Below are 24,842 nucleotides of genomic sequence, written 5' to 3'. Positions count from 1 at the left end.
AGGCGCCCAGACGAGGAGAAGGAGAGAAAAAAAAGTACATTCCAAAGGAGGAAAGGCCTGGGATTGTATTCCTGGGCTGGCGGTGCCCAGATCAGAGCTGGCCAGCACCGCCTGTGTGTGTCCCTCAGGAATGCGGACACTGAAGCCTAGGGGCTGGGCAGAAGTACCCACCCTACCCACGACTGCCAGTGAGCTCATCAGCAGGCGCTCTGGGGGGTGCTGGATTATTCATCTACCATGAGTGAACACAGTTTTCATTTCGCTCCGTCTCCTGAGCTCCCAGAGCCATGAAGACCCAGTCTGCAGGCCTGAGAACAGCAGGCAAGCACGGCGAGTACTGCCCAAAAGTACTGCACGTCCTTGCCAACGTAAAACTGTTACTCACAATATTTTACTGAAGAATATTTTTCATTCACATTCAGGTTAAAGCAGATTTGCACAATGCTGTAACGGTTGAAAAGAAAACAACATTTCTTTCTTCTCATGCTTTGTGCAGGTGCTTCAGAGGTGTGCTCACCTACAGGCATCTGCATAGTACTATCCGCCGAATCCCCTATGAGCCCACAGCACTCTGTGTCCGCGTGGAGGGACAGAGATTACAAGGCAGGCAAGCCGATTTCAACAAGTCACAGACTGAAATAAAATAACGGCTCATGAAACCCTCATGGTGGCTCTCAAAAGGAAAAGCAGGATAAAAAATGATGAAAAAGGATGGATAAATGGATATGTATCTTAAAATTACATTTTAATTTCCCTTAGTCTACAAAAGACCGTGATTGTTTTTCACTTCTTTGGTCACAAGAAGAATGATCAGGTATCATTAAGGTATGTCATCCTGCCGTGTCATGAAAGGATTCAGGGCAAGAGCTTGGGCAGGGTAACAGTCTGGGTTGGCTGTGCCAGACTCCCACCACCCTTTCTGCCAAAAAGTGCCTTCTGTCCTGAATTTAAAATGCATTTGGTTATAATTTCCACTTGTGTCCTGTGGTTCCTGTTTCACTGCTGTTTCTGAACATGTGCGCTGGGTTAAATTTGTGCCTTTGAGAATTTTGAACACGTGTAGTCAATTTGGATTTGAAATCACACACTGTTGCTACAGTATTGCCATCAGACCCTGATTTCTGCATCTTGAAAGCGCACCCTCCTGACGCCCCGTTCAGTGAGTACGGAGGTCAGCCTCAGAGAACCACAGCAGAGAGCTGAGGCCACTGCAGAAAGCCACTCAAGTCTAATCTCCTCATGGCTTTCTGCTCCGTACAATTGTACAATCTGAACACTTGGCGTTGGGAAATCTGGACACCACACCACGCCCCTCTTACTTGGTGTAGCGGTCCTGCATGGCCAGCAGCTGCTGGAACAGCGGCGTGGACTGGGCCCCGTCTCCGCTGGGACTGACGCCGAGGAGAGTCCTGACCTTGAGCACCAATGCAGACAGAGCTGCCTGCTCGTGGACCAGGTGCCCCTTGTACTGCTCTGTGGATTCCAGCAGCTCCTGCAGCTCCTCTGCGGTGGCCTTTTCTGGGGAGAATTCTGGAAGCTCATCCTGGAGATTGTCCAGAATGACAGTTGCTCTCTCAACCTGGGGACACATTTACACCTTAGTCCATTTAGTCCATTTTGTCTGTCCTTTTGCACGGCTTAGTTCTTAGCCGTCTTTTGTTCTGAATTCTCCCGGCCCGGGATTTGTATTAAAAAGGTTCTGCCATCTAAAAGCTGGGAGATAAGTTAAATTTCCATATTAATCTCAACTTTGTTTTTATTAATGTTTAGAAATATATAGCCTAGAAAGGTCATAGATCAGGTTACAATATGTCTGAGGCATGTGGCTGTAAGTCTTGCACTGATTACTAGCACAAGACTACCAACACAAAGCGAAAATGGCTGATACTAAACACAACTGTCCATGCGTGTTCTGCACCAGGAAAGCAGTTTATTTAATTCAATTTAAAATACTTTATTCAACCCCAAGGGGGCGTGAATGCATAAATAAAGGATTTTATTAGGCAATAATGGAGAAAAAGAATTTGTGAGTCAGTGATGTCTTGTTTGCCACAATAACATAACGATGTCTTCTTTTCTAAAAGAAAAGCGATCCATGGTTCGCTTCTGGGAGGCCTTGAAATATCAGCTGTGCCGAGGTCATATTTCTGATGTTTTCTAAAACATTGTCTTTCTGTCTGATAAGATGAACCATGGGTGGATGGAAAAAAAAAAACAAAAGTGAATGCTGCTGTGTATTTGTAACTTCGGAATTCATTTTTATCTCTTGCCGTCATAGACATTTGAACCAAGAGAGCGTTCTTGCATATCGGTGTCTTCTAGAACAGTGTTACCAGCCGTGACACTGTTGACCAGAATTAGACAGCAACAGATGCCCTTGTGACCAGCTGACAGGTAGAAGATGAACAGCGATTCTATTTCACAAATCCCGTCTTGCACGCAGCAGGTGTACCTTCTCCTGGTGACGATGCTTTGTGTTGATCGGCTGTAATAGGTTTTTACGGAATGCTTCAGGACTCACGCTTTCCGAGATGGCCCTCCAGTCCTCCGCGCGCTGCCCAGTGCGCTGCCCCAGCTCGCGGGCACAGCGCTGCATGCGGAGCCAGTCCTGCCACCGAGAGGACACCGCCAGCGCCACCTCCCTGCTGTCCCCCCCGGCGCCCTGCAGCTCCACAGCCGCCTCCTGCAGCTGCGCCAGCTTCTCCTCCGCGCCATCGATTCCCGGGACAAGCAGCTGGGGGCACAACATCGGGTTTAAAGTCTTTTACTGGCAGCCTGCTTCTTAATAATGGTTGTAAAAAACACTACATTATGCGTCTGAATCATTAAATACACGCACATTGTGGTGTGTGGTGATCGTTATGATGTGTCTATGGAGGGCCATGTATGCTTTTTGTTTCAATAAACTATGGGCTGAGCGGCAGACTAAAGGACTGGGATCAAGGGTATTGTATAGGAGGATGGTAACTATTCTTCTTGCTAGGCTCAGTGCTGTGCCTAACCTACTTTCTCTGCCGGCTAGCCTGTGACACATGGTTTTCGCAGATGTCCACTTCAAAATCCAGCACCTCTGATTCCACCTCATGCTCTTCTCATGGCTTGATGTTTAATATGAACAGTGTCTTATATATACACATTCATATACCACCATTGGCTATAATCATATCGAGATTGAACTAAATTGCTTCTAATGAGTTCTGTCAGCTACGGCCTTTCAAAACTGGAACCTAACTGATCTTAAGGCGCAGAAAAAATCTTCCAACAAACCTTAAGGTTTTCTTGTTGATCTAAATACTCCTTGTAAGATGCTACTTTCTTGGAAAAGCACGCTGCAAGTTTCCTCCCAGAGCTGTCCAGGCAATTAGAGACCTCCTCATAGCAGTGTTTGTAGATTTCATACTTCTCCACACATCTGGAGAAAAGAAGGAACATCAGGGAAGACTGATACTGTCAGTTTCTCTGTTAACTTCTGTTCATTTCTTCCTGCAAAGGCAGTCTGACACAGGACAGAGAGAGCACAGACAGAAGAGAAAATACTCAGGGAAAGAAGGAAAGAGAAAGTAGCTGAATGCAGCTTAATAAGTGCATTTAAAACATTTAAAGTGCATTTAAAATAAGTGTATTATTGTCCAAAATTCTTTCAATTATTAATTCAAAGTTTTCAGGGAATTGAAATCCTGTAATCATGAAAAACAAAACACTCAGACAGAAAAACATGCACACAGGTAGATGTGCAAAAAATAAATCATACCAGCTGTACATGAATATTAAACTCTCTCACTTTAAATAGGAAAGAGCAAGGAGAGGGACAAAATCATTTTCTATCTCCCAGAAGTAGCACAATGTAATCCTGTACACTATATTCCCCTAAGAAATTCAAGGTGAGATTTCCTCAAATGAAACTCAGTACCCTTAGTTTGTATAATACTGTACAAGGAGCATAACTATTTTAACATTGGGTTTTGTCACACCAAAGCCATTTTAACTTCATGTCTCATCAAGACTTCATCTACTGTCTGCACTTCTAGAGACACACTGAAATAGCAGTGTGCCCGTGAAGCACGTCTGACCTAAAACATAGAGCTGGAGCGGAGGAAAAACAGTTCAGGAGAGGAAACTATTCAGCACCTGTGCAGAGCCTCCAGTCTGAGCTGGGCTTTGCTCTTGACGGTGGAGACACGGACGAGCAGCTCACTCAGGAGCTGGGCATGGAGCTTCAGGCACTCAGGGAGGGACAGGCAATCCATCTTAGGGAACAGAAGCTGGATGTGGGCAATTCTGGACTCGAACTCTGCAGTGATATTGGACAGGGCTTCCTGGATCTGCTGCAAACTGTATTCGCAGCCCTCGACGTGACCTGGCACATGTTGTAGCTTGGCCTCTTCTTCTGACAGAAAGTTTGCAGTGCCTTGGATCGCTTCAAAGTACACCCTCACCGCCTCCCGTGCCTGAGACAATCCCTCCTGCAACCATGAAACATACTGATTTTAAGACTCAGCGCCATGTATTTTGACAACTGTTGTATGAATCCTTTGATTCAGAGAATTGAGGACACAGGCTACTGAAGATAATTTGTTTTAAGAACAGATTTTTTGCTAGACAAAGCAAAAAGGTGAAAAGAAAGGGGAGAAGGCTCTACCCTGTATTGCAAGTAACACCCAATTCTCTTGCACTGTCATGCTCAGACAATGGATAGCATATTGCAGTGCATTACTGTAAAATACTGTGTTGCATTCAAAATGGATACTATGGTAGTATACTCTTTTATATTTATAATTTAACGTTTGTTGATTACTCATCTGTGTGATCTTTACCATACAAAACTGACAAACCTACCATTCTCAAAGCACAGTCATCCTGTATCTGCTTGGCAAGGTTTTGTAGGTCATCCAACTCCTTCACCATGGCAACAGGTTTCTTCCCAGGTTCAGCACAGTCTCTGCATTTTACAGCCCAAAGTATTCTCATTCTAGTCTCCACATCCCTTTGAAGAACAAGGCATCTCTGAATCTCATTCACTATTGCTTGATCATCTAAGCCCAAGCAAGTTGCTCGGTGCAGTTCAACGTTTGCGTCTTTTAAGAAGTCAAAGGTATGCTCATATTCTGCCTGGAAATCAAGTCCCTCTATAATCTTCCTTTCAAGGTTCTCTGACTGCTTCATTACAACCTGGGCCCATGTGTTAAAGTCCACTGTCGCTTGTAGGAGTTTCTGCTGCTCAGATCTCAACTGAGATGGGTCTAAGTCTGATGAGACCTTGCTTAAAACATCAGCAGCCTCAGAACATAACCTCTCCAGTCCAGGAAATTGTTCGAGGAGATCCTGGCATCTTTTAAGTCTGTCAGCTTTATTAATGTCTTCTTTGTTTGTTTCAAGAATGTGTTTTTCTATGGTTCCACTAAGGTTCTTAATACGCTGCCAATAACTTAAATACTTTTCATAGCACTGAGCCTTCACTTCCAACATTGTTATTTTATTCTCCAACTCAGTAATTAAATCGAACAGTTCTCTCTGTTTTTGCTTCTCACAGTGACAGAGTTGTTCAACTTGGAACTTGAGGTCTACAATCTTATATTTAAATGTCCCCGCTGTACAAATGGTTTCCTTACTTAAGGGAAAACTACATTTATCCAAGTCCAGCAATGCCTCTTTTACATCCTGCTCTATTGAGGTCATCTTCTCCAGGGAGATTTTATGTTCATTTAGCAATTCAATCAGTTCTTGACATTTTGTTTTTTCATAGCCAGTAATTCCCTTGATATCCTCTTGAAGGGACATTAGTCTGTCATTCAGGTAACAGTTCTCTAAAACATTGAGTTCTGAAGAAATGTCTCTGCTCTTCATACAAAGAGCCTCAACAAGTGCAGCATGTTTGTCAGATTCCAGTAACACATCTTCTCGCCTCCGAAGCTGTAGTTCAAGCTCTGAAGTGCAGCTTTTACTGTCAGCTTCCTTGATGCACTCTTTTTCGCTGTGTGCAATAATCCAGGCATTAATGTCAGCAATTTGCTCAAACATCCTCGCTCTCATCTGCAAGCCAGACTCAAACTTTTGCAGAAATTGGAGCGACTTTTCGGCAGTAGACTCATACAGCTGCTCCAAAGTTTTCAGCAAGGACAGAACTTTTGGCACATCCTTCTCATCAAGCTGCGGGATCATCCTTCTCACCTCCGAAGTGAAGGACTGCAGTTTGAACTGCTTGGCCGCAATCTCAGACTGCACCTTCTTCATGTCATCAATCCTGGCTTTGACATCTTCTGGGTTGAGAGCAATTTTGTTGCTCATCATGAAGCCGCCCTCTGTTCTCTTTGCCCACGTGAATGCATCCTGCACTATTTTCATGATTTTGCCAAACATAGTGGCAGTGCTGATGGTTTGTGCAGAAATCTGATCCTGCACAAGGCCCAGTTTAGCTTGCAGGATCTGGATGGCCTGGGTTATCTCCTCCTTCTCCCTCTGTCCCAGCATGCTCTGGGTCAAAGCTTCAGCGTGCTGCTGCAGAAGACTGAACTTCTGCTGAGCAGCTATTACATCCGCACTCAGCATCATCAGCCGTTTTGCTTTCTCTCCTTCCCTCTGTGATGGGGAGGATCTGAGAAAGTTGAGAGAACGGTGCAGGTTTCCCAGCACAGTCTGGAGTCCCTGTGTCTCCAGCAGGAGGCGTTTGCTTTCCTCAGCCTCCAGAGAAACCCGATAAAGGATCTTCTGTGCAGCACAGTCCACCCGATCGCACTCCACACGCATGTCTCCCAGCTGCATCTGCATCCTGTTCTTGTCAATCTCATTCAGGAGGGGCGATATCTTTGCCTGCACCTCCAGGAGCTCTTTCATCACGGCTTTCTCCTGCTCAATGTCCAATAGAAGGGCCTTGAGCCTCTCTGTACGATGAGAGCTGCTTTCCTTGGAGCAACTGCCACAAAGTAAAAAAATGAGATTTTAAAAAAGGAGCAAAATGAAAAAGATAACAAAAAAGGAATATACATCTCAGATTTCTTCAAACTATTGCTTGAAGTGCATGTGAAGAAAATCATACTGAGAGGCCTCGAACATGCTCCCCCGCTAAACCATCTGAACACAATCTGTATGCATCTGTAAGCTGCTTATTCCTGGTAAATATGGTGGCAACTCAGAGCATTTTGAATCACAGCCATGAGATGGATGCAAACAACCTGAGATGGATGCCAGTCCTTGGTACGACAAACAAGGCCAACAGGCACTTTTTAGAGACATCTGTTAACCTGGCAAGCCTTCCTTGGAAGATGGGAGGACACCGGAGTACCCAGAGAAAGTGGACCTCAGTCCAGAAGCACTAACCAAATGAAAAGTTCATTTAGAACTTAATGGTTTAAAAGCAATGGCTCTGCCTTTGCAACAGTTTGACCTTGATCTAAACGGATGGTTTAATCAAACTAACAAATCAGAATGCAGAACCCAAGAAGGTTGCGTGTAGCCTGCAGAGAAATGTGCAGAGCCTGGATGAAAGAAAATTAAACAAATACCTTTGAAGTGCCTGCATTTCTGCACATAGTTTATCCAGCTCTGCTCTGCTGGTCTCTGCTGTCCTGTGGTACTGTGTGACGAGCTGGAGCTGGGAGACTCTGTCCTGTGTGATGGCAGAGATGTCTTGCAGAATCGCCCCCCACTGGGTGCGTATCAGGTGCGCCACTCCAGAGTGCGCTGTGTCAGGGTTACCGGTCAGGGCCTTATCCAGCCGAGTCAGGGCAACTGTCTGCTGCCGCCCCAGCTGCTGGAGCAGCTCCTACAGCACAGCCAAATGGGCAGCAGTCAGCCAACAAGTAGGATTTTTGGTGTCATGCAGGGCCTTTTCATAGTGAGGGCAATACACACAACAACAAGAGAGCTGGAGCATAAGAGTCAGATTTCAAGGACAAATGACTAAAGCGTCCTGGTTAAAATCATAATTATACCATGCAGAGTAAAAAAACATAAAAGATTTAATTCAAAGTACTGTGAAATTCCACTGAAATAAGCCTCATTCACAAAAGGTTCTTATGTAATAAGGAACATTTAAGTCAAAGTTCAAGCATGTTTAGACACGTAATACCAGAATCCCAATCCACGTTAAGAAAGATCTAACACAACAGGCACACAGCTGCACACACTTCTTAATGCGAAGATGATGGAATCACTAGCATGCATTGAATATGCTAATTACACATAAAGAGCACACTAACCAGGTGGATGAATATGCAAATTGTATTCACAGAAGCTTCTTATCCACAATACACATCTAAACTGGCCTTGCTGACAGAAAGCAGGTGTTTTGAGCTGAATTTCTTCCAGTACAAAGTGTTTCTCTCATCATGGCGACTCTCCGTACCAACAGGGAGAGGCACTATTTTCAAAGACGAGAGGACGAAGGAAGACCCCGGCACTGATCGACAGTGATATCCAGCGATATCCAGTCATTCCGCGGAAGAAATTCTCACCAGATACAGATGAGCATTAAATCAAATGTAGGCTTTTAGCCTTGGGGTTCCATAATGGCTGTAATTTACAAATCTTTCATTTCATTACAGGCTTCGCTGCCTACTTCGATCATGTGAAGACTCGCCAGATTCCCTCGTTTCACTGGACTGCAAACTGGAATTTTTTCTGAGGCAACTTGGTTTCTTGTCAGCCAAAGTCCATTCAGGCTGCAACTAATATTTGCGCTGATTCTCTTAATTTTTCGGTACATATTTCATGAATAACATATTGCAGAGCATGTATTTCATTTGCATTTTGAGCCTTTTTAATCCCCAGAAAACAGTTGCTTCCCACCCCAGCGGGAGAGAACAGAAGAGTCAGCAGGGAATTGGAACAAGAGATGTCCCACCCCACACTCAGCAGAGCTGTAATGAAATGCAGCCTATCACCAGTACATACGGACATGTGCAGACAGGACAGTGTCCCTCACCTGAGTCTCCTCCATGCATTGGGTCATGGCTGCAATATGGAGCTTGGCGGGCTGGTTCCTACAGTACAGCACCCTGTGGACAGCGTCCGTCAGCTGGGACTCCAAATCTTTGTATAAAGTATTAAGTCTTTCTAGAGTTTCCTTCAGCCTCCCAGCCTGCAATTACACACAGCAAGAGATAATAAGCAAGGGCAGCATTCTCAAAGAGAGAGATGACGTGCTTTCAGAGAAGAGAAACCTTGAGACAAATTTTATATCAGCAAGATTAGGACATGCTAACCAAGCTTCTGCTCATGAGTCTCCCAAGTTGAAAGCATAGGAAATAGCATTGCTTCATAATTGTTTCCTGAGCAATTTCCTATTGCATTCACCAGAGGAATACTCAACCATGCTGTACCAACCATGTTAAAATACCAGCACTTACCATTGACAACTAACATATTAAGACACTGTTGTAGTATTCTTTACCATGTGTTGCATGTAGACACAAACTAATCAATTTACACTGAAGTCTAAGCCAACAGTAACCGAATTATGCTGATAAACACAGACATCATTGGAGGAAATTCAATTAAAAAACTAAACCAGGTTACAGTTTACCAGCTGTGACAGTGTTGCATATTTTAAATAAATGTTTTTAAATCACGTTGTATGCATGTTTTTAAATTCTATGCAAATACAGTATAAAAAAATCACATTAAAAAAGTCCAGAAGAGCATATCAGTCGAACAATACTGTTACTGTCATCCTGATTTGACACTAAAATAAAAAGGTCAGTGCATTCCCCCTTTCTCTCAGTGTGCAGAAATGCATCATCTACTGTATTTCTTACTCCAGTGGAGTGGCTGTCAGAGCCTGGCAGTGTCAGCATCTGAGCGTCTGTGAAGATTTCCTGCGCTGCACCTCCCTGGCTCTGTGGAAGTTTTCCAGGCTCCTCGTCAGCCTCGTGCTCAGACACTAGCTCCAGGCCTTCGGATTCTGCACACCATTTCAGCACGTTCCCGGAGCAGCGTTCTTCCTGTTCCTGCGAAAACATCGAGATAGGCAAGTTTCACTTTCAGCAGCCCAGCTCTAAAAAGTTGAACTTCTTTTTTTTACAGAAATTTTGAGCAGAGGAACTCCATGCGTATCGCTCACATAACTTCTGCAAGTACAACAAAAAATGCACCAAGGGATAATGTGTTGGTTTACGGCCAGAGGTGTGTCTTGTTGCTCCAGTCTTGTTTTGGAAAAACCAGAAAATGCCTCAAGCACTTTCAAACCAGTGATTGACTCGATACAGAATCGCTGGGTGGATTTAAGTTAGAGAACAGTCAGAGTAATAATCTGACTGCAAAATGGTGTACCAAGTAATGCACTACAAGGTGGCAGTGTGTAGAAAAAAAAGGAAACCGCAGTAGCTAACACAGAGTTTAGCCTGTGTTCCCAACCAGTGATAAACTAGAAAACTACTAACGGTCCTGTATGTGCATTTTAGTAACTGGTCTTCAGCATTAGGTCAACCTACCAGTGTGGGAGGGCTTTCAGGATACAAATCTGTTCTGCATCAGGAGGACTCAAGCTTTTAAATGGATCAAATCACACAATGGTTGCTACCATCAAAAAGCAGGTAAAAAAATCACATAATCTGCACTCAGTGTTTTGGTTCGTGGTTTGCACGTGAGGTACCTTCAGTATAACGTCCTGTTTTCTCAGCATGGTCATTTCCATCTGAATGCAGTTTATTAAGTCAGTCTATTATGGAGGCCTAGAGTTTTTTTAGGATTTATCCAGCTGCCTATGTTCATTTCAACAATAATTAGCAGTGACTGAATCTTTGTCAGATCTACATTTGGTGAAAAGCATTTACTGGGCTCTAAATTGATTGTTTTTTAATATTAACTATAATGATTACACATTGCACTTGTGAACATTCTATGTTATATAAACCTCTAGTCTACTAAAAATAATGTTTGTCTGGAAATCTCATTCAACTGAAAGCAATGTTATACCTACAATCAGAAGAAGTCTACAGTGCTACAGAACTGAATTGGGCTCTGGGATCAGAAAACAGAGTCAGGTGTAATATTTCGATATGTTTAGTCAAAAGCAGCTTCTCAAAGCAGAGTTCTAGTCTTTTTAATAGATAATCAGAATTGTCTTATAGCATGTTTACAGGAATGTGATAAAAAATGCCATATTGCTGTATGTCAGACCATCTAGGAGAGTCTATCTCCACTGGGCTATAAACAACACATACTAGTGCCAGATTCCATTAGCAGCTTGGCAGGAGCAAGTCCAGACTGCTACGGGAGTGGCTTTTTGTAAAATAAAAGTTATTGCTTTTGATTCCCTAAATTGTTACATGGCACTCGCTGACTGACTACCCACAGTCTCTAGCTAACTGTGTCGAAGGTCTTTAAACCAACAGTGCTCCTGGAAAACAGAAAAACAGGAAGAACAAAAAGCAAGACACATACAAATTATTTACACGACATGCTGTCTTTGCCACCTTCAGCTATGATTTCTTATCTGTCCTGCTTCTTGCCTGCTCCCCCACTCCTCTCCTGTGATAGCAGAACAACTGTCTGGTAGTACTCTGATTCTCATTGTAAGGGTCCTCTCTGCCTTTCCTCTGCAGTCCTAATCTGAGAATCCTGTCAGTCGAGTGTCCTTCAGACTCCCGGTGTCTGCTGAGTCTGCTCCTCGCATCTCTCCTCAGTTCACTCCTCCTGATGTGTTTTATTCCACTGATAATTAGAATTCTTTAGACGATTGGACCATTTTTTGCTTTTGTATAAACTGGATATAATTAAGGCAGTTACACCCTCTACAAAAGCTTTCAATGTAGTCTTTGAAAGATGCACTAGATAAATGTACTGATCAAGCACAGTAACTAAAATTTGAAAATGTTACTCAGCAGAGCATGGAGAGATCCCCCAGTAGTGATAAAAAAAGATATTCAAGTCGCAGTGTTTAAACTTTGAACCTTAAACTCTAATTGCCCTTTGCTCATCCTAAAGTTCATGCTTCCACGGGTGATATTTGTTTGGGAAAGTAGCCAATCTACGATATTGTGAGGCTGAAATTGAAGCATAACTGGCAGTGTGATAATTTGTGATATTTTGTCCAGCAAAACACACACCAAAACAAACACTTGGGTCTTTGTTTAAGACATCAATCTCCAGTACAACAGAAGAGTCATGCCATAGTTCATTAATGATATTCTCATGTAGAAGATAGAATCTGGCACATATCCAGTAATATTAATGCAAATTCATGATCTTTGAATCCATCTTTCTGACACATGGCAGTTCAGACATCCTTAAAATGTAAAAAGAAAATATTCATCTGAAAATGCATTGTTCTGTTGCAACTCTTTCCTATCTGCCAATAACACTACCATACAAACTGAGACTATATTACTGCATCTGTCTTTACCTGAATTCACACCTGGAATTCACATTACGGGACTTCATAGAAAAGCCCTGGAGAAAAGTACCATCTAGCAAATATTCATCAAAGCTTCCAGAGGTTTTCTTGTGCATGAGGGAAGAGTGGTGTTCTGACTGACCCAGATATTGAACTGGTTACAAACACCGGTTTCTCCTGATTACAGTTCCAGTTCCCCCAAACAGAAAAAAAGAAAGGGCAAAACAGACGATAAGACTGACCCACACACAATCCTTCAGACAAGCATATCTCAAGGACAGCACAAGACATATTCATATTTTCATCATCGCAGTTTTTTAGCTCACAAACACATCATCTGAGACGTAATGCTTTACCAAAAGCCAAAATGACCCTGGAGCAATACTCCTCCTACACCTGCAGGACTATCACAGTAGTGTAAACTGGGACAGGTCCCGATTCTTTGAAAAAGTGTAAAAACCTGTCTGGCAGCAGATGACTGAGCATGCCTACCTAACAGGTAGTTGCCTGCACTGACCGCAAAAAAGATCACATCAGGCTGGACAGAGTGCTGGGGAGACCTCCTGTCGTACCTGCTGTGTGTCTGTGATGTCTGCCCTTTCTCCATCTCCCCTCCTCTCCTCAGTCTTGACCCACACGGTGCCAGAGCTCACGCCCCCCCGCTCCTCCTGCCTCTCCAAACCAACAGGGCTCTGAAATGGCGAAGGGTCAGCTGTTAATACAGTTTTTCCCATGAGATCAGTCCCTGTTCTACAGAGGTGTGCTTCCAAATCCAATCTCCCCGAAATCTCTTAGTATGTAATGATGGAAATCTCTTAGTATGTAATGATAGAAATCTCTTAGTATATAATGATGGTCAATCAAAACTAATTAATAATAAATAATAAATAATTTGGAGACAACCTTGTCGAGGTTATTTCAACATTTCCAGGATGGTTTTATCTCTTTTGTTTGCCATATTCCATTCTAGTTTCATTTGACTTCATTAAACACTAGAGACCTGATCTTTTCTCTAACCTGTGAGCAAAATTGTCTACATTTATAACAGAATGGGCAGCTTGCCTACTGGGAACCAGCATGTATAAAGTAAATTACCCTGACTGTGCCATGAAGTGTTGCTGTTGTGCATTTTAAACTAGTCAGGCTTGTATGATAGAAGCTTTTCCTGTGCTCTGTTCTCGCAATCTACATCTACACCACCAACTCTGTATGTTTTGGGATTTCTTTCTCCAGTGGGCCAGGTGGACAGTTCACCTGAGGTCCTATGACATGTCACTGAATGCTCAGTGTTGGAATGCAGAGCAGTGTTTCTAAAGAGGTCTCACTGTCAGAAGGTTAGAAGGTTAGAAGATCACTGTTAGAGCAGAGTAAAAAATCAGACACTATTACCTGCTGTACATCAGCGGTCAACACTTCCAGGATCACCTCCTGCTCAGACTCAGGGGCCTCAGTGTGCTGGTGCTCTTGTTGCAGTCGCTCTCTGTCCTGTGTCTCAGGGCGGACAGCTTCCAGTGATACGGCAGTGTCAGTGAGCTGTGTCTCGGTGTCCAGTTTACCAGCTGTGACAGTGTTGCATATCTCAGAATGTTGTATCTTACTGTGTTGGCTTTCAGAATATTGCCTCTCAGTGCCAGGCACACTGGCAACCTTTGTCTTGATACTCTCTGTTTGCACTTTTCCAGAGGTGTAAGTATGTTGTGCCTCGGCTAACTTTGTCTTCGAATTCACAGTTTCCTGTGTCTCTGTATATAGGGTCTCAGAATGTTGTGGGCCAGTATGCTGTGTCTCAGGATAGTCTGTCTCAATTCTCTGTATGCCACTCTGATCCACAACAGTCCAGTGGTTATCAATGTGTTCAGTGGTTTGCTGCATCTCAGTAGTGCCATTATGCTCTGCATCGGTTTTCTCGCTGGTGTCCTGTCCCTCAGTGGGCTCTGTCTCCACAGACTGGACTGTCCCTCTGCTCCTCCTGTGGTAAGTAAATGTGTGCTGGGTTTCTGAGAATTTCTTCATACGTCTCTCACTTTCAAGGATATCAGTAGGCAATAACTCTGTGCTACCCATAGGCTGTAAATCAGAGACATCAATTCTCCGTGTCTCAATGTGCTGAATTCTGGAGTGTTGAACAGCAGAGTGCTGTATCTCTGTGTTCATTAATTGTAATGCCTTGTTGTGCTTGGTATCAGAGTATTGAACATCATCGTGCTGTAGCTGCATTTCCTCAACTTGGTCTGTCCCAGAGGTGCCAGTGGGCAGTGTCTCTGTTTGTTGAAGTTCAGTATAAAGTATCTCAGTCTGCTGCAGACCTGGATGTTGTGTCTCAGTAGACAATGTCTCGCTCTTCTGTACATATGTAGGCTGTGTCTTAGGAAGCAGTATCTTAGCCTTCTGTAGATCAGTACACAAAGTCTCAGTATCAAGTGTTTTGTTATGCAATGTATTAGTCGGTTGTATATCAGGATTTTGTGTCTCAGACTGCACCGTCTCAGTTTGCAGAAAATCAGAACACAGTACTACTGTCATCTGTAATTCAGAGCACTGTGTCTCAGATGACAATATCTCTGTCTGCTGTAGATCACCATGCAGTGGCTTAATATGGAGTGTGTCAGTTTTCTTTAGCTGCTGTGGCTCAGAATGCATCATCTTAGCAGGATCTAAATAAGTACACAGAGTCTCAGTCTGCTGTAGTCCAGGGTGCTGTATCTCAGGATGCATTGTCTCAGTTTGCTGTATATATGGGAGGTGTGTCACAGCTTGTTGTTGCTTGTAAGGATGCTCTGTCTCATTTCCCTTTACATCAGTGCATAGTGTCTCAGCCTGTTGTAGATCGTGGTGCTGTGTTTGAGTATGCAGCATCCCAGTCTGCTGTAGATCACTAAGCAAGGTTTCAAACGGCTGTAAAGTAGTACACAGGAACTCAGGATGCTGCGTTTTGGCCTTCACTGACTCAGTCGGCTGTTTATTACGTTGCAGTGTCTCATAATGAACTATCTCACTCTGCCGCAGATCACAGTGCTGTGTCTCAGAATGTACTGTCTCAGTCTGCTGTAGATCAACAGGAAGTGTCTCACTCTGCTGTAGATCAGTTAACAGTGCCTTGGTCTTCTCTATACCAGGGTGCTGTGTCTCAGTCTTCTGTAGTTCAGGGTGCTGTGACTCAAGACACACGGTCTTAGTCTTCTGTATATCAGGGAGCTGTGTCTCAGGATTCTCTAAATCACTGAGCAGGGTCTCAATATTCTGTAGATGAGGTTGCTGTTTCAATAGATGCTCTAAGTGTGGCGTCTCAGTCTGCTTTAGATCAGGGTTCTGTGTCTCATGCTGCTGTACATCAGGGTGGTCCGTCTCAGGATGCTGTATCTCAGCAAACACTGTCTCAGTCTGCTGTTTCTCAAGATGTAGTGTCTCAGTCTGCTGTTTCTCAAGATGAAGTGTCTTGGTCTGGAGTAAATTAGGGTCCAGTGTGTCCAGATGCTTTAGGTCAGCAAAAACTGTCTCAGAATACTGTGTCACAGGATGTAGTATCCCAGACTGCTGTACATCAGTATGGAGGGTCATAGGCTGCTGTAGATCAACAGACAGTGTCTCAGTCTCCTCTATATCAGGGTGCTGTGTCCCAGGACGAAGGGTCTTTGTCTTTTCTTCATCAGGGTACAGTGTCTCATGATGCACTGTCTCACTCTGCTGTAGATTAACAGACTGGGTCTCACTCTGCTGTAGATCAGCAGGCAGTTCCTCAGTCTTCTCGATATCAGGGCACTGTGTCCCAGGACGCAGGGTCTCAGTATTTTGTATGTCTAGGTCTTGTGTGTCAAGATGCAGGATCCCAGGCTGGCTTAGGTCAGTATGCTGTGTCTTGCTCTGCTGTAGATCAGGGTGTCCTGTCTCAGGATGCTGTACCTCAGCAAACACTGTCTCAGTCTGCTGTTTCTCAAGATGTAGTGTCTTGGGCTGCTGTTGATCCAGGTGCTGTGTGTCAAGATGCATGGACTCAGGCTGGCTTAGGTCAGTGAGCTGTGTCTTACCTTGCTGAAGATCAGGGTGTCCTGAATTAGGATGTAGTGTCTCAGTCAGCTTTAGATCAAGGTTCTGTGTCTCATGCTGTGGTACATCAGGGTGTCCTGTCTCAGGATGCTGTACCTCAGCAAACAATGTCTCAGTCTTCTGTTTCTCAAGATGTAGTGTCTCGGGCTGCTGTTGATCCAGGTGCTGTGTGTCAAGATGCATGGATTCAGGCTGGCTTAGGTCAGTGAGCTGTGTCTTACTCTGCTGAAGATCAGGGTGTCCTGAACTAGGATGTAGTGTCTCTGTTGGCTTTAGATCGAGGTTCTGAGTCTCATGCTTTGGTACATCAGAGTGCTCTGTCTCAGGATGTTCTATCTCAGCAAACAATGCCTCAGTCTGCTGCTTCTCAAGACACAGTGTCTTAGTCTGCTGTAGATCAGGGTGTAGTGTATCCAGATGCTGTAAGTCAACAAACACTGTCTCAGAATACTGTGTCACAGGATGTAGTATCCCAGTCTGCTTTACATCAGTTTGCAGGGTCTCAGGCTGCTGTAGATCAACAGACAGTGTCTGAGTCTCTTCTACATCAGGGTACAGTGTCTTATGGTGCACTGCCTCATGCTGTAGAGTAATAGACAGGTTCTCACTCTGCTGTAGATCAGCGGGCAGTTTCTCGGTCTTCTCAATATCAGTCTGCTGTTTCTCAAGATGTAGGGTCTCGAGCTGCTGTTGATCCAGGTGCTGAGTGTCAAGATGGATGGACTCAGGCTGGCTTAGGTCAGTGAGCTGTGTCTTACTCTGCTGTAGATCAGGGTGTCCTGAATCAGGATGTAGTGTCTCAGTCGGCTTTAGATCAAGGTTCTGTGTCTCATGCTGTGGTACATCAGGGTGCTCTGTCTCAGGATGCTGCATCTCAGCAAACACTGTCTCAGTCTGCTGTTTCTCAAGATGAAGTGTCTCGGTCTGGAGTAAATTAGGGTGCAGTGTGTCCAGATGCTTTAAGTCAGCAAAAACTGTCTCAGAATACTGTGTTACAGGATGTAGTATCCCAGCCTGCTGTACATCAGTATGCAGGGTCATAGGCTGCTGTAGATCAACAGACAGTGTCTCAGTCTCCTCTATATCAGGGTGCTGTGTCCCAGGACGCAGGGTCTCAGTCTTTTGTACGTCTGGGTGCTGTGTGTCAAGATGCAGGATCTCAGGCTGGCTTAGGTCAGTATGCTGTGTCTTGCTCTGCTGTAGATCAGGGTGTCCTGTCTCAGGATGCTGTACCTCAGCAAACACTGTCTCAGTCTGCTGTTTCTCAATATGTAGTGTCTCGGGCTGCTGTTGATCCAGGTGCTGAGTGTCAAGATGGATGGACTCAGGCTGGCTTAGGTCAGTGAGCTGTGTCTTACTCTGCTGAAGATCAGGGTGTCCTGAATCAGGATGTAGTGTCTTAGTCAGCTTTAGATCAAGGTTCTGTGTCTCATGCTGTGGTACATCAGGGTGTCCTGTCTCAGGATGCTGCATCTCAGCAAACACTGTCTCAGTCTGCTGCTTCTCAAGATGTAGTGTCTCAGTCTGCTGTTTCTCAAGATGTAGTGTCTCAGTCTTCTGTTGATCAGGGTGCAGTGTGTCCAGATGCTGTAAGTCAACAAACACTGTCTCAGAATACTGTGTCACAGGATGTAGTACCCCAGCCTGCCGTACATCAGTTTGTTGTAGATCAACAGACAGTGTTTGAGTCTCCTGTACATCAGGGTACAGTGTCTCATGATGCACTGTCTCACGGTGTAGAATAACAGACAGGATCTCACTCTGCTGTAGATCAGCAGGCAGTTTCTCTGTCTTCTCAATATCAGGGTGATGTATCCCAGGATGCAAGGTCTCAGTCTTCTGTACATCAGGGTGCTCTGTCTTGGGATGCTGTATCACAGCAAACACTGTCTCAGTCTGCTGTTTCTCAAAATATAGGGTGTCGGGCTGCTGTTGATCCAGGTGCTGTGTGTCAAGATGCATGGACTCAGGCTGTCTTAGGTCAGTGAGCTGTGTCTTACTCTGCTGAAGATCAGGGTGTCCTGAATCAGGATGTAGTGTCTCAGTCGGCTTTAGATCAAGGTTCTGTGTCTCATGCTGTGGTACATCAGGGTGTCCTGTCTCAGGATGCTGTATCTCAGCAAACACTGTCTCAGTCTGCTGTTTCTCAAGATGTAGTGTCTCAGTCTGCTGTTTCTCAAGATGAAGTGTCTCAGTCTGCTGTAGATCAAGGTGCAGTGTGTCCAGATGCTGTAAGTCAACAAACACTGTCTCAGAATACTGTGTCATAGGATGTAGTACCCCAGCCTGCTGTACATCAGTTTGCAGGGTCTCAGGCTGCTGTAGATCAATAGACAGTGTCTCAGTCTCCTCTATATCAGGGTGCTGTGTCCCAGGACGCAGGGTCTTTGTCTTTTCTTCAGCAGGGTACAGTGTCTCATGATGCACTGTCTCACTCTGCTGTAGATTAACAGACTGGGTCTCACTCTGCTGTAGATCAGCAGGCAGTTTCTCGGTCTTCTCTATATCAGGTTGCTGTGTCCCAGGACGCAGGGTCTCAGTCTTTTGTACGTCTGGGTGCTGTGTGTCAAGATGCAGGATCTCAGGCTGGCTTAGGTCAGTATGCTGTGTCTTGCTCTGCTGTAGATCAGGGTGTCCTGTCTCAGGATGCTGTACCTCAGCAAACACTGTCTCAGTCTGCTGTTTCTCAATATGTAGTGTCTCGGGCTGCTGTTGATCCAGGTGCTGAGTGTCAAGATGGATGGACTCAGGCTGGCTTAGGTCAGTGCGCTGTGTCTTGCTCTGCTGTAGATCAGGGTGTCCTGTCTCAGGATGCTGTACCTCAGCAAACACTGTCTCAGTCTGCTGTTTCTCAAGATGTAGGGTCTTGAGCTGCTGTTGATCCAGGTGCTGAGTGTCAAGATGGATGGACTCAGGCTGGCTTAGGTCAGTGCGCTGTGTCTTACTCTGCTGAAGATCAGGGTGTCCTGAATCAGGATGTAGTGTCTTAGTCAGCTTTAGATCAAGGTTCTGTGTCTCATGCTGTGGTACATCAGGGTGTCCTGTCTCAGGATGCTGTACCTCAGCAAACACTGTCTCAGTCTGCTGTTTCTCAAGATGTAGTGTCTCGGTCTGGAGTAAATTAGGGTGCAGTGTGTCCAGATGCTGTAAGTCAACAAACACTGTCTCAGAATACTGTGTCACAGGATGTGGTACCCCAGTCAGCAGTACATCAGTTTGCAAGGTCTCTGGCTGCTGTGGATCAACAGACAGGGTCTCAATATTCTCTATATCAGGGTGCTGGGTCTCAGGGTGGTGTACATGAGAGTGCTGTGTCTCAAGGTGCTCCAAGTTGACAAACACTGTCTCAGTCTTCTGTGTCTCAGGATGCACTAGATCTACAGACAGGGTCTCGGTCTTCTTTATATGTCTCTTCTTATATGTCTCACTCTGCTGTAGATCAACAGACAGGGTTTCGGTCTTCTTTATATCAGGGTGCTGTGTCTTACTCTGCTGCATTTCAGGAAGCTGTCTCTCAGGATGTACAGTCTGCTGTACATCAGAATGCAGGGTCTCAGTCTCCTCTACATCAGGATGCTGTGTCTCAAGGTGCTCCAAGTTGACAAACACTGTCTCAGTCTTCTGTGCCACAAGATACAATGTGTCACTCTGCTGTCTATCAGGGTGCTGTGTCTCATGATGCAGGATCTCAGGCTGGTTTAGGTCAGTGTGCTGTGTCTCACTGTACAGGGCCTTAGTTAGCTGCATTCCAGGATGCTGCCTCTCAGAATGTAGTGTCGCAGTCTCTTGTACATCAGTATGCAGTATCTCAGTCTGCTGTACATTGGTGTGCTGTGTGACAAGATGCAGTGTATCGGTCTGCTGTAGAGCAGGATGCTGTATCTCAAGATGTAGTGTCTCAGTCTGCTGTAGATCAGGGTCCTGTGTTTCGTGATGCTGTAAGTCATCGAACACTGTCTCAAAAGATAATGTTTCTGGATGTAGTATTCCTGTCTGCTTTACACCAGTCTGCAGGGTCTGTATGCAGTATGCAGAATGCAAGTGCTGTAGATCAGACTGCTGCGTCCCAGGTTCCTGTATCTCCAAAAACAAACAAAAAAATAATTTAATATGAATGAAATACTCAGAAAAACTCCATCTGCACCAAAATCCTAATAAAAGGTTCAGTTTTCAGTTCTGTAAATTCACACTGAATAAGGAAACAATATGGTAATGTAATGGTCACATGCCCAGGCCAGGACCTATGGGACACACAGGCTCTGTGGCGGGCTGTGTTGTATGGGCTCTGATCTGAGCAGGATGGCTTCTTTAAGTAAATGACTTTTTGAGATTTTGATTATCTATAATTACACACACAGTTTGGTACCTACGGTATTTTTAGCACTGGTTTGCTAGAGTAACATAGCGAAAATAACTAGAGCAAGGGTACAGAGGTGATGTTCCCACCTGGGATTTCAACCCATGGACCTAGGTCAGGAGTCAGGGTCTTAGTCCCTATAACCTCCAGTGGCCATGCTTAGACTTGCCTCACTGGCCATGTGATTCAGCTCACCTGCAGCTTCTGAGTGATGATGGCAGAGTGAGTCTTCTTCTCTGCCAGGGCCTGGGAGGCCTCTGACTCCAGCCTGATCTTCTGCTCCTGACCCAGTGTGTCCATCAAGAATTGCTGGTCTGACAGGGCCTCCTGCAAGGCTGCCTGGAGCCTCTCCGCCTCATCCTGCATTGTCTGTAACACAAAGCTCCTTTACAGGCCAGGCAAGCCCAGACACAGTGGAATTGTCCATTCTTCCTGTAACACTCATACATAGATTTGAGAAAAATCTTATCCTTGTGAACTAGTCTCTGCATAAGAACCTGAATGGACAGGACCAGGCCTTAAGATACATCTTGATACAGTATACAGTATCTGTTCTCTGTTTTATGTCTGTATTGAGTATATGTACTGTATACAGCACATACCAAGTTTGCATAGATACTCCATTAATGCAGCATAAATTCAGTATTCACCTGGGCCTCTGAAAATCTGGCACAGTGATCTAATGTGTCTACAGTAATATGAAGAAGCTTTGCCTGTGACTCAAGAACTGAGTTTTTATGTAGACCATTCCTGAAGTGAAAGTAAAACACAAATAAACCTCAACACACTCTTGACATGATCATTACCACAACAGGAACAAACTGGGAGAAAAACAACAACACAAATAAAAATGGCACAGCGATATACAGTATAAATCCCTAACTGATCTGGTGATTTTTCTGAATTCAAATCAATCAAAAACATTGTAAAACAGCATTATTACGCTAATATTTATGCTCCGTTTACACAGATTACTAGATTTCTCCCCACATGTTTTCAAAGAATAAAGCGTTTTAGGCCTGTATCTGTCTCTGTGTTGTTTACATCCTGAGCTATGAGCTACCCAAGGACTCCATGGCAACTGACTCTTTTAGTTTTTTTTTTTTAGAAGCAGTTACTGAGGCATGCAAATTGTTAATGTCCTTTTCAGCCCTAAACCTGCCTTATTAACTAAATTTATATCAAACTTGGCCCAGCAGACAATAAAAAAAACAGTCATTCTGTGCTGTATCCCTGACCAGGCACCACACAGTAATTCCCGCAGGACTGTACCTGGAGAGAGCGTGGGCTGCCTGATGGGAGCGCGGATTCTGTGGGCACTCGGGGCTGAACAGACAGGGCAGGCCTGGCTGCCTGATTCCACTGCTGCAACTCCTGCAGACAAGCATGGAACCCCCTTCCTACAGCCTCTTTACACAGTTCCAGCCGGTGAGAAATGTCACTCTTCAACCTTTCAATAAAAACAAAAAAAAAACGGCAATGAGTTTTAGGCAATAGATCAAAACGTTGTCTACAATGCACTACGATTTCCCACAAGGCACTGAATGTAGTTCCTGGAGATGTCCTTTCAGTCTCAGCTGTAACATAAGCCGGCTGAATCGTCTGGAAGAAGAAGGCCGTGCTACCTGCTGTGTTCCTGGACTGCGGCAGTGACGGCGGCGGAGACATCTCCTGCAATCTCTCCCTGAGGGAGACGGAGCCTCCCTGGAGCCTGGAGATCCGCCACTCTGGCATCCAGCTCCCCAAGAGCTCTTTCGCAGCCCTGCGGAGAAGAGGTCGGGAGCTGCTGTCAAGTTGTGTCTAGCGTCAGTGACAGAGCTGTGTTTCTGGGGCAGGGGACTTCATTGCTAGCCCAATACACTACCATCACCTCACAGGCATTCGTCTCTTTAATTTGGGGTTTCTCATGAACACCCAGGAATTTGCAACCTTTCTTTGAAATGAAACCTCATTCTTCAGCTGGTCTGTTTATCAATAACTCTTCAAACTGGCATGTTTTTAAAGGCATGTTTAAGCTCTTCATCAGACCCTATATTTTTACTATTTTAACTGCTGATTTTCACAAGGAATTCTTTTCAGGGGTGGGCACGTTTTTCATCAAGGAACAATCTCAAGCATTGCAGTCACAGCAGTGGCAGAGATCCATATGGCCATCCAGTCCAGCCTTGTGTCAGACTCTCTAGCTAGGGATGCACCTCTTGCTTACCAGAGAAAAAGGGTCCCTTGCTTTTCATCTGAGAGTTTAATAACTTCACAAAATCATTTACCTAACAGAATCAGTTTCTTCCACACCTTGATGTTTTAAACAGTTCAGTGACACCAGTTGGATTATTGGTCCTAGAGGAATGGGATTGGTCTTCCTTGTCACCCAGCTCCCGTCACCCAGCTCACAGCAAGCATTTCACTGAGGACTGTGTCCCACATCATAATAAACACACACACATCCAGTTCCACTATTGAGAAGCTGCATCAGATTATTCACCTTCAGGGTCTCCCAGTGTTGCTTCAACTGAGCGAAGCCAGTGAGCTGCTCCAAAGAGCCATGGTCTTTACTGACCAACTGCAGCTCCTCCAGTAACTTAATGGCTTCATCTTTCAGGCTTCTCATGATCAGCTCCTCCTCTGCTTGCTGCACCTGAGTGTGCAGCTCCTGCATGGTCTGCAGGATCTCGGTCTCACTGTCTCTGTTCTGCTCCTGCAGAAGGATGATCTCCTGGGCAATGGCTGACTGGCCACCCAGGGTCATGCTTCTCTGCAAAGCACGACTCACATTCTCCAGCTCTTTGATCAAGTCAACATTATGGGCTACAGACTCCAACAGAACCTGCAGGAAACATACAATTTTCTTTTTAGAAGTTAGGGGTTAGTTAAGAGCAGAAATTTGCTGCCTGTGTCCACTCTATCTCAAAGAAGCTGGTTGCATAGTTCTATAACACCTACAAGTATAAAACAATTCAGCATATTTATATGTGAAAATTACAGCAGTTCTGGGGGTAGCTGCACTAGCTTTTTAATGGGAAATCGAAGAATCTTACCATGTTACCAAGCGTGAGAGTGGTGTTAGAGCACTTCACCCTATTCTTTATTATGGCTACAAATAATGGGAAATCCAGGACAAGTAGCTATAATATTATGTTATTATTGGGGTATGAAATCATTGATTTTAGCCAGTTAATAATTCAGAATGCCTTATACACTTGCATGCGTAAGAACTTTAATAAGCTGCTGTCTAAAAATGCACAAGGCAGTTAAATGTTTATGCAGCATTATGACAGAATTCTCTTGATGGTCACCTGTAGTGAGCTGACAGTGTCGTGCAATGAAGCCCTGTCCCTGGGAGCAGCTCTGGCAGTCCCCAGCCGGGCCCCCAGTGAGTGCTGCGCGGCCCTGGCCTGTTCCATTAACCTGCCACAGCGCCGTTCCTCCTGCAGGCTCCCTTCCAGACTCACACTCACGTCCTGCCATGAAAGGGGACCGACCGCACTTCAAATCAGGTGCCTTTCCCCCCCCAGCTGACAAAACCTTGACTTTAAATCACAAACATTCAAAACCTCCCACTTAGTGTCCTTGACTAACGCACACACAGATTTCAGAACCAATGGAATCCTTCCCGCAAACGGTACAAAGAAAAATATTTTGTTCAGAATTCCCAGCATGAATTTTCAGCCACGGGAAACAAAGGTGCTAACCTCCAGGTCTTTCAGCAGGCCGGATGTGCATTTCACCAGGTCTGTCCATGACTCTTCAGCAAAGCTGGGGTCTCGTGTGAGCTGGGACAGCTCCTCCCTGTCAGTTTGTAGGCGGTCGCAGGCCCCTGACAGGGCTCTGGCTTTCTCCGCCAGTGACCTGCACCCCTCGAGCGCCCTGCACCTCTCCGCCACGCCGGGCCAGGGGAACTGCAGGGCGATCTCCGCTGTCTGTCGCCGGAGCTCCTCGGCTGTGGACTGGACCTGCTGCTTTACATCCAGACAGGAGTCCCACCGCTCAGCAACGCCCTGCAGGACTCTGTCAGAAAGGAGCGCAAGAGAAACAGCGGTACAGCTTAAACTGCACACAGCAAGGAGAGGAAAAACTTCCCGCCTATGAACGAAAGATCACTGGCCCTATTGC

General features: G+C 45.0%; 1 protein-coding gene across 12 annotated transcripts in view; it reads right to left on the bottom strand.

Moving 5' to 3' along the window:
- syne2b (spectrin repeat containing, nuclear envelope 2b) overlaps positions 1 to 24,842 on the bottom strand; it is a 150,860-nt gene that overhangs the window by 75,615 nt on the left and 50,403 nt on the right. For 10 of the 12 annotated variants that reach the window (XM_088647850.1, XM_088647849.1, XM_088647855.1 and 7 more), the window contains 16 exons: positions 24,422 to 24,737; positions 24,026 to 24,190; positions 23,215 to 23,556; positions 22,358 to 22,494; positions 22,005 to 22,182; positions 20,928 to 21,101; positions 13,721 to 20,455; positions 12,904 to 13,023; positions 9,753 to 9,944; positions 8,921 to 9,076; positions 7,500 to 7,759; positions 4,837 to 6,910; positions 4,129 to 4,463; positions 3,268 to 3,412; positions 2,522 to 2,734; positions 1,320 to 1,579 (listed from right to left, as the gene is read on the bottom strand). In XM_088647850.1, the coding sequence (XP_088503976.1) occupies positions 1,320 to 1,579; positions 2,522 to 2,734; positions 3,268 to 3,412; positions 4,129 to 4,463; positions 4,837 to 6,910; positions 7,500 to 7,759; positions 8,921 to 9,076; positions 9,753 to 9,944; positions 12,904 to 13,023; positions 13,721 to 20,455; positions 20,928 to 21,101; positions 22,005 to 22,182; positions 22,358 to 22,494; positions 23,215 to 23,556; positions 24,026 to 24,190; positions 24,422 to 24,737 (11,802 nt within the window). The remainder of the gene's footprint in view (positions 1 to 1,319; positions 1,580 to 2,521; positions 2,735 to 3,267; positions 3,413 to 4,128; positions 4,464 to 4,836; positions 6,911 to 7,499; positions 7,760 to 8,920; positions 9,077 to 9,752; positions 9,945 to 12,903; positions 13,024 to 13,720; positions 20,456 to 20,927; positions 21,102 to 22,004; positions 22,183 to 22,357; positions 22,495 to 23,214; positions 23,557 to 24,025; positions 24,191 to 24,421; positions 24,738 to 24,842) is intronic. The other 2 variants (XM_088647853.1, XM_088647852.1) reach the window with 2 other exon arrangements.

Source organism: Lepisosteus platostomus, chromosome 10, assembly GCF_059453375.1.
Source record: "Lepisosteus platostomus isolate fLepPlt1 chromosome 10, fLepPlt1.hap1, whole genome shotgun sequence".
NCBI classification, from domain to species: domain Eukaryota; kingdom Metazoa; phylum Chordata; class Actinopteri; order Semionotiformes; family Lepisosteidae; genus Lepisosteus; species Lepisosteus platostomus.
This window is presented reverse-complemented; position numbering and strand designations above follow the sequence as displayed.